The 10,100-nt window shown below is 28.0% G+C and overlaps 1 protein-coding gene across 2 annotated transcripts in view; it reads left to right on the top strand.

The window, feature by feature from the left end:
* Nucleotides 1–1,984: 1,984 nt before the first annotated feature.
* LOC130810626 (glutamate receptor 2.8-like) overlaps nucleotides 1,985–10,100 on the top strand; it is a 9,997-nt gene continuing 1,881 nt past the window's right edge. For both annotated transcript variants that reach the window (XM_057676759.1, XM_057676758.1), the window contains exons 1-3: nucleotides 1,985–2,350; nucleotides 5,875–7,085; nucleotides 8,075–8,390. In XM_057676759.1, coding sequence (XP_057532742.1) covers nucleotides 2,080–2,350; nucleotides 5,875–7,085; nucleotides 8,075–8,390 — 1,798 coding nt within the window. In that variant the 5' untranslated portion in view covers nucleotides 1,985–2,079. The remainder of the gene's footprint in view (nucleotides 2,351–5,874; nucleotides 7,086–8,074; nucleotides 8,391–10,100) is intronic.

Genomic DNA, 10,100 nt, shown 5'->3' with positions numbered 1-10,100 from the left:
CATATGATCTCAAACTATTTTTCACTACTTCGTTTTAACATTTTTATATTGTTTATGGTTCCCACATATTGTTCACTAATTTTATGTAAACTTTTTTAATAGTTGTGGTGTTTATATTTTTTCCTACTAACTTTTTTTTATGTTTTTAAAATTTTTATATTCTTACTTTTCCTCCATTAAATTTATTATTTAATAAAATAATATATTTATCATTTAAAAAATTAAATTTTTCTTAATTTTCATAAATATTCGTTGAGAAGAACTTAGTAGTACTACATTAAAAAGCACACTTCTTATCCTTGTAGTTTCCGAGGTAACACTTGGTTGACCACAACCAATCAACCATAAACTAGTATTGGTATAAAGTTTGAAATTCAAGGCAAAATCAAAGCTACTTTGTAGTTTTGCTTAAAAATCAAGATAATTTGTAGAATAGTATAACATAACTTGATCGATATCATCCACACACTACAAAGTCATTATTTAATATTGAAAGAAATTAGAGGTATTCAAAATGAATCTGATAATTTTATATTTTTCTAATTTTATAATCGAATTTGATTTAATCCGACTTAAAAAAAAATTTACAATTATGTAAAAATCAGTATAGACATAAAATCTGATTTTGAACCGACCCGAAATTAATACGACGACCTAAATGAACACCTCTAAAACAAATCAAGAGTTTTAAATAAGTATAGTCGTATAGATAATAAAAATTTTGACTTTGACTTATTCATACTTCACCTTTGTAAGTTATACATTACTTAAACAATAATCATTTAAATTTTAAAGTAACTAGACTTGCCAAAATACAAAGATAATTATTATGAATAATAGATTTTTATTTCAGTTGAAAAAAATATCATCTTTTAAGAAACATCTCATTTAATTTTAACTTAGATTTTTCTTCCCTCATTGTACTCTATAATCGACAAAAAAAGAATTATTGTTTGTCTGGTGGCTACGTGTTCTTTCTCTTGTAACAAAGGTTGATTTAGGTCACATAAGAAAAAATTAATACCCTCTTTTTTTTTGTTACTTGTAAGAATTTTCTAGGTTATTCCCTAATTTTCAGAAAAAACAGAAGTACTTTGAGTTTAGGCTCTACGTGAGATTTCAATAAAGCAAGCCGAAGTTACCTAGACTCAACTCAATAATTTTATGAATTGATGCTTTAAGTCCTCATAATACAATTATTGTATGTGTTTAAGTTAAAAATACTACTAAAAGAAATAAAATTTTAAATAGAAAATGCGAATTCTTAAATGAGACAGTCGGGTGAGACTATTTCTATTCGTTGACCTCATATATATTTAGTGTGTTAAAGTGATCATTTATATTTTAAGTGATCAAGTAAAGAAATAAATTAATTATACAAATCATAATGAACTAGTTTCATAGTGAGACAGTCTCGTATAATACGAGCTAAATAAAAAAATAAAACACTTGTAGAAAAAATGGAGACATCTACTCTAAAATCGACGAGTGAGTAGATTTTTCTTTATAAAATAAAATAGATGCATGTGGCACATGCATTGTAGTGAAGTAGTACTCCTTCTAATCCACCCTAGGTTTTTTCAATTTGACATATATAGCAATATAATTATGTAAATCTAATATTTTTAATTTAACATAATTAAAAATTATTTATAAAAGTTAACATTGATAATTTTAGCAAGACAATTAAATAAAATTTCATTTAACTATAAATTAAATTTTATTTTTAAATTAAGAGTAAAATATCAATTAAAATAATTAATAAATAGTTTTAGAAAAATAAAAAATAAAAAAGGAACTTAGACCTAAAGGAGGAGGGAGTATATATTACTACAAGATAGAGATAGAAGTCTAACTCTGAACAAGTCATAGTCAACTTTTCTTAGTTTTTATTCATTTTAATTTTTTTTAAAAAATATTTCTCCCCCATATTCAATATATAATACAGAAAATACCATTTAAATATTTCTATATAATGTAGAATCTCAAAATCAGAAAATAAACATTCGATAAAAAAAATTTTAAAAAAAAAAAAAAAAAAGTGTAGGCAATTTTACTTATTTTTAAAAAACTATAGTTATGCTTATGCATTGTGTATTTTACATACTGTTTACAATATTGGTGATATTGCCAAGCACAAATGGCAGTGTGAGTTTAAGAAACAATTGCTCAAAAAATATAAATAATGGCAGCAGTGTCGGTGTGTTAATCAATCAGAATACCCGCGTAGGAAAAGAGCTAAAAATAGCAATGAAGATTGCAGTTCGTGATATTTATAGAAATAGTTGTAATCTCATTACTCTTCATTTTCCTGCTTCCTCTGAAAGCTTTATGCAGACCATTTCCTCTGGTAAGAATTCGAATGATTAATGAACAACCTTTTGTTTTTTATTTAATTTGTCCTGCATCACTGTTGGTTATAATTGTAAAATTAGAAATTAATATAAAAATCCATCTCGGAGTTATGAGTATGAAGATATATAAATAAAATTTTTAAAGATATGTAATATTTAAATTAATTTAATCATCTTTTTATTACTCCTGATTGTATGATATGATTTAAAAGTTTAATTATGTAAGTCAAGTTAATTTAACTGTTTTGTTTTCTATGTTACGTAAATTTTAATAAATGTATAACTCATCTTATTTTTAACTTGAAAATTTTCTAGTTGATTAGTTTTATTAAAGTATTCAGATTATTTACTTTATAAAGATGGTAAATATACTGTATATGATAAAATCAAATCAATAATTTATCTAATATAGCTCAATGCAAGCTATAATCAATCAATTTACTCTATTTTTTAAAAAAGTAAATTACTCAATTTAATTAATTTTTGAAATAGCTAAAGATGACAATTTGATTAATTTTACTTGTCACATAACTCAACTTCAACCAATAAAATCCTTCCTTCTTGGGTAGCTCCGTGAAAATGACACGTGAAATTTTCAGTCTTAATTAGATAGTATATATGATGATTGGTTAATAATTATTCAAAAATTCTTAATCAATCTGTAAATCACCATAAAAAGACAAAAAGAATAATAATAAAATAAATAAAACCAAAAAAGGATAAATTTAAATTACAAAGCTCTCATCCTATTATATTCTATTATATAAAAATGACTTATTAACTTCACAAATCACCGTTATTTACTAAGACCTTCTAAATTTCTAATAATTATTGGCCATTTATTACATACAAAGTAAGTCAAAAAGTGAATAAAACTACTCACAACAATTTATTATTTTGGAAAAATTACTTAGAATAATCTAACTTTTTTATAATTTTCCTATAATCATCTCTCCTATTGATTAACCATGAATAATCTCAACTCTAGAGAATATTTTCCTACAGTAAACCCGGTAATTGTTATATTAAGTTTATTTTTTAAAAAAAAGATAATTAAAATGAAATGTAGAAAATAATGTAAAAAATTATAAAAAAAATTTCTGATTTATTTACTTACTCAGAATTTTTTATGTGAATTTTCTAATTTTTCTCTAATTTACATTAATTTTTAATTTACTTTTTTGGTGAATCACTTACTATAGCAGATCACCGGTTACCCAAGCTTACTCTAAGCAAATACATCCTAAAGTTGAAATTATTTACGATTAATCAATAGTTGGGATTATTGTAGAATAATCATAAAAAAATTGAATTATTTTAGGTAATTTTTTCTTTTTTTTTTGATATTTAAACACTTTTGTTTGGTGTTTAACTTACTAATTTAAGAAGACAAAACCCAATATTCAACAACAAAAAATAGGCCAAAAAGCTATTTGCATTGCAAAATACCCTAAATATTAATAACTATCTCATCTTTTGTTTTTGGTTGTTTTAAAAGCAACATTAAAAAATTTAATCACAACGATGTATGGATAAACAATATAAATAATAGGAAATGAATTTGAAAGATTGTCACTAAAAATGATTGTACTTGTAGACTTGTAGTATTATATTGTTGTAAATCTCATACAAATTTATCGTAGTATTTATGATGGAGTCCATTGTCAATGAAGTTAATAATTTGATGTTTGGTCTCCCAATTATAATGAAGTACATTAAATACAGTATTTTTTTTTTTATTCATATGAAGTTCTAGATAATAATTTTTTATCTAAGGATAAAAAATACAATAAATTATTTCTTTTAGAATTTTGAAGAATAACGTGTACATAGATCTTTCAAAAAGCACCTACGCGGGAGCTTGGATGATTACAGCTACTAAATAACATTAGAATATTAGAATGCACTGAGTATTCTTATGTTTCTGAGAGATCGTCATACTTATTGCAATTTGTTCATTGTATTTTGTTACAATCTCATTTTATGGAAATGACTCCACCTCTTTCTTTTATTCTTATTTACACATTTCAACTCTCCTTTAATATCATCTACGTATTAGATTGAATCAATCTAAAAAATAGTAATTTTAAAGGAAAGCACAAGAATTTATGAAAATGTGACATTAAATAAATAGAGAAAATAAAATGTATAGATAATATGAAAAGAGAATTCAAATTTGTTATTAAAAGTAAAAAAGATGGAAGATCTATATCTTACTAAGAAATAATGTAAAATGAATAAGACAAATTAAAATAAAATTTGATGCAAATTCAGTAATCCCTTCGTTTCGTAATGAAATTCCTATAAGGATTGTTCACATATATTAGGAAAAATAAAATCTTTTAGATGGTAGAGATATTATTCAAAAATTCCTAATCAATAACCATAATTTGTAAATCACCACAAAAAGACAAAAAATAATAATAAAATAAATAAAATTAAAAAAGATAAATTAAAACAACAAAACTGTCTTCCTATCAAATCACACTACATAAGAGTGATTTGTTAACCTCACAAATAACCGTTATTTACTAAGAACTTCTCGATATTATATTATTGAATAATAAATTTGATGGAGGAAAAGTAGAGGCCAAAAATATTTTAAAATTATTAAAAGAAAGTTAGTCGAAAAAATATGGGGATCACAACTAATAAAAAAAAATATTTTTATAAAGTTAGCGAGAAACATGTGAAAACCATAGAAGAAGTTAGTGGATAAAACAAGACATTCACTCTCCTTCTCTGTTTTCTCTCTAAAAAAAACCCTAATCTCTATAGTTGTTTTGGGGCTATCATCAACCTTTTGGTTGATGGTAAGCCCTTAAATTTTTCCGTTTTAAGTTGTTCTACCCATTCATTAGGTTGATTCTACTCATATATTGGGTTTTGATCTCTCTCTTCGTGAGAATTTGGAGTTATGAAGTTTGGTTTGTAATTGATTTGTTGTTAGAGATTAACGCGATAATACAGCAGACACCAAAATTGCAATTACCATCAACTACGTCAAATTCAATTCTATCTCAAGACTACAACAGATCGAAAGACCCCCTCGTAGAAGGTTGTGTCAAACAGCGATGTGAAAGAGGATATTCAAAATTATCATATCTCATATACAACGATCGTAGTTTTGTTAATTTTGAATTATCTTAGGTTAAAGTTGCTATGTATTTGCTAATTTTTATCTCTGATGTAGAAGTCGTATGACTCTTTATTAATGAATTAGGTATTATTAAAAAAATAAAGTTAGTGAAAGATATGTGGAGATCATAAACATAATTAAAATATTAAAATGAGGATAAACAAAATTATTTTTGTCCAAAATTTATAATATAAATAAAAAAAAATTTTATAAAAATAATAATTAAAACACCCAAAATAAAAAATGAAAACTTATTTAAGAAAACAAAGGGGTATAACGGAGGGACCAGAGGGAGTATTAATGATTTATATTTTCACAATTCATGGCTTATCATCATATGGTTGAAGCACTTATTTGCATATTATTTGTCTATCTGTGCAGCATCCAAACTTAAAGTTGAAATCCTGATCGCCACAATTTCATTAACAGAAGCAGAAATCTTATCAGAAACACACAATTTTTCGGGTACTCCTATCATACTCTTAAACCCCACTACAATGCCTCCACCTTTAGGACCATTATCATCCAAATTGATCCAATTTTCCCACAATTTCTCCATTCATATGAACTGCCTTTCTGCCATTATTGGGCACTTCCAATGGCGAAGGGTAACCCTCATTTATCAAAAACCCAATCAATTCCCAATAGATTCCGCCTTTTTTACCGTCCTATCCGATTCACTAAGATCAGTTAACACAATAATAGAACAATACATAGAATTCCCACCTAAATTATCCCAAAACACCATTGAACAAAACCTCAAAATACTCAAAAATGGGAGTAACCGTGTGTTTGTACTATTACATTCTTCTCTAGAACTAACGACTCGTCTTTTCAAAATGGCGAATCGTATGGACATGGTACGAAAAGGGTTTATCTGGGTAATATCCGATGAGATTGTTACAATGCTCGATTTTATTGACCCGTCAATTATTGCTTCTATGCAAGGTGTAATCGGGTATAAAACAATGTTTAATGACACAAGTCAATTGTATAAAGATTTTGATATCAAATTTAAAAGGGGTTATTTTTCAAAGTACCCTAAAGATTTAGGACACTACCCAAGTCCATCTATGTTTGGTTTAAGGGCATATGACCTTATACATGCAATTAAAAAGGCCAAAAATAAGTCTTCGAAAGTTAATGAATTGTTCCCTAATTTGTTGTTGAGTGACTTTAATGGTTTAAGTGGGAATGTGAGGTTTGAAAAGGGAGAATTAAAACAAAAACCCATATTTAAAATTATTAATGTGGTTGGAAAAAGTTATAAGGAGTTGGTATTTTGGTCCCCTGAGTTGGGATTTTTCGGTGAAGTGGGTCCCATTTATTGGCCTGGTGGTGTGCAAGAAGTTCCAAGAGGATGGGAATTGGTAAGTAGTATGAATACGAAGAAGCTAAGAATAGCAGTACCAGCATCTGGTGCTTTTCATCTTGTGAATGTAAGTGTTGTGGGACCTAACAAGACATCCATCAATGGATTTGTTATTGATGTGTTTAATACTTCTCTTAAGTACCTTCCTTATGATCTTCCCTTTAAGTTGGTTCCTTTTTATGGAAGATATGATGATATGGTGCATCGAATTCAAATGAAGGTAAGTCTTACATCCTCTGTTTTTTAACTGATATTATATTTTTGTTTTTCACGCTATTCAATATACGATTTTAATCATTAATATATTTAATTTTATATGATAAAAAATTTTAAAACTTAATATTATGAAAATTTACATTAAATCGAATCAAGCAAGATCTCATTTCACTATATTTTACATTATACATGAAAAAATATATACCAAATAAAATCAGTTGATGAACAGTAGTTGCTACAGAAATTGTAACAATTATTAAAAACCGGATGAAGCATTATATTGCATTGTTGTTTTATTACTCTTTAATTCCCTTATTGTGAGTGTCTCATTTACTTATGCAAATTATCGAATATACAGATTTAATTCTTAATATTAACAAAGAAAATTTGGCATTAATTTCTAATAATCTTTATATTTTAGAAAAAATTGATAATAATAATTCAATCTTTCACTCATCCGCAGTGAATAATCTCACCTTTGAATTATTTTTTAATTATTCAACCTTTGCCATCTAGTTTGCTATCAGCATACTCTATTAGTATGCTGACGGCAACTAAGGACAAAAACTGGTTTATTAAAAAGTAATCTAAACTTGAGATTATTAACAACGGATGGGTGAAAGATTTCTATATTTTAATTTTAATCATTTAACATTCGGTCTTAATTTGCTGTCAGTATACCCTTTTATTTTTTAATAGTTCAATCTTTGGATTTATTAAATAAAAATAGTTTAAAGATGAGATTATTCACGGCGAATAGGTTGAAGCTTAGACTTATATAATGTCAATTTTTTCTATTTATAAGTGTGTATGATGACAAATTATAAAAAGTTAATATCAAATAAAATTTGCATTCGAAATAATAAAACAAAATTCCATTTAACTATATTTTAACTTATAAATTAAAAAATAAAAATAAATTAAAAATTAAGAGTTAAATGAGAATGTTGTGAGATTGCTCATCTTTATGATGGTGAAAAGTTTTGTATTTAGGAGTTTGATGCTGCAGTTGGTGATATATTAATACTAGAGGAAAGATATAAGTGGGCAGACTTCTCTCAGCCATTTGTAAAATCAGGAATGAATATGGTTGTGACAGTAAAAGAAGACACAAAGAAGGAAATGTGGATATTTACAACTGTTTTTGAAAAGAAATTGTGGGTTTATATTGCATCAATGGGCATCTTCATTGGCTTTGTTGTATGGTTAGTTGAACACCGTCACAATCCAGACTTTGCTGCCGCTTCAACCTCCCAGCAGCTTGGCAAAGTTTTCTGGTTTTCATTCACATTGTTGTTCTTTGTTCAAAGTAAGCATCATCCTTATTCCTAATTCTACAACTTATCATTTGATTTATTTATAAGGATATTTGACAAACGGCTTATAACTGATAGTTGATCGTTGATAGCTAATAGTTATTGGAGTGGTTGATTTGACCTTGTTGCAGGAAGCCGCTTGTTGTAAATTAATTGATTCATAACAAGTTGTTTCAACCCATACACTAGTATATGATTGTTTGACCGCTCAACTTTTGTTTATAGGTGTGTTTGGCAAAATAGTTTATCGATCAATTTAAGCTAATTTTTTTTAAATAGAAAGTTGGATGGTCAAACAATCTAACATTAGTGATCGAAACAACTTGTTGTTATGAATAAACTATTTTAAACAAGTTGCAAAATATCAGCTCCTTATATCAACCACTCCAATTAGATATCAGCGATCAAATATAAGTCATTTGTCAAACACTTTCGATACTTAAATTGTGATACCCTGGATTTGGCTTTAAAAAAGAATTGATAAACTACACATATCACAACGAGGTGCGTTTTCAAGCGAATCCATTTGATAAGAACTCCACAGTTGAGCATGCTTGATGGAGAACAATCTTAGGATATGCGACCTCATGAAAAGTTTTCTCGAGTGCGCATATGATGGGATTTGTGTTGGGCTGTGAGGCCAATCTACAGCCTACAGCGGTCTGATGGGGTCGAAGTGTTACATAAATAGTTAAAACGGATATTTCATGATATACCACTGAGTTTCTTCGAAATTCACCATATACCACACAAAATGTTTTAATTCACCATATACCATTGAGTTTTCGTCCGTTAGCACAGAATACCATTAATGGTAACTGCCGTTAGTGTGTCATTAGTGGTAAATTATTAATTCACCATATACCATTAATTGCGTCAAATACCATTTTTTGCGTCAAATCTGACGATAGCTGATATCCGTATGTATCAAGAAACGGCACACTAAAATTGCATTGGTAACAATAGCTATGCTATAGAAAAAGACAGATATTCGAAGCTACTATATGAATGTTTCTAACTCATCAAGGCACACGCAAGTATACATGTTTGTGACATCGCGTGGCTAAAATAGGCTACGTTTACAAGCAAATTTAAAAGAAGACATCACTTCAAGCAGGGATCCCCCAGATAAGTTGGTACTTTACAAGCAATAAAGATGATTAGAAAAATTTAGTCTCTATGCCCAGCATATGAAACGCAAGTTTCAAGGTGTGCAACCATGGATGAGTTCGTCTACAGATCATGCCTATCCCTCACCAAATTTGAAAAACTAGTTCAGCCCACAAGTCATCAGAGAACATGTAGCATGCCTCTTTAGCCGCAAACTTAAAAGAGCCGTGACAAGCAGCTTTAAAGATTACAATCTTATTATTGATTAAGTTATCTTGATTAAGAATTTAAGATGAAGCATATTGACAAACGCTGCAACCATGGGCAGATTAAGGATTACGGAACATGTGCTCCTCTGTAAAAATGGGCAGCAGATGTCATGTTTTATCAAGATATGAACCAAGATCAAAGCTTATTCAAGTCAATTGCTTGTAAAGCACTCATTTATCCTACAGAGATGCCCTATTATACTAAAAGCCTTATCAAAAAGATAGTAGAAGAAAGGAAAACAACAAAGAAATCAACCAAAATGGATCACGTTCAACCCCATCACAGACTCGTGTTCCGAAAATTCAGCAACTAGGTTTTCAGCT

Source organism: Amaranthus tricolor, chromosome 4 (genome assembly GCF_026212465.1).
Source record: "Amaranthus tricolor cultivar Red isolate AtriRed21 chromosome 4, ASM2621246v1, whole genome shotgun sequence".
Classification (NCBI taxonomy): Eukaryota; Viridiplantae; Streptophyta; class Magnoliopsida; order Caryophyllales; family Amaranthaceae; genus Amaranthus; species Amaranthus tricolor.
The sequence above is the reverse complement of the archived record's forward strand: the minus strand, read 5'-3'. Positions and strand labels throughout refer to the sequence as shown.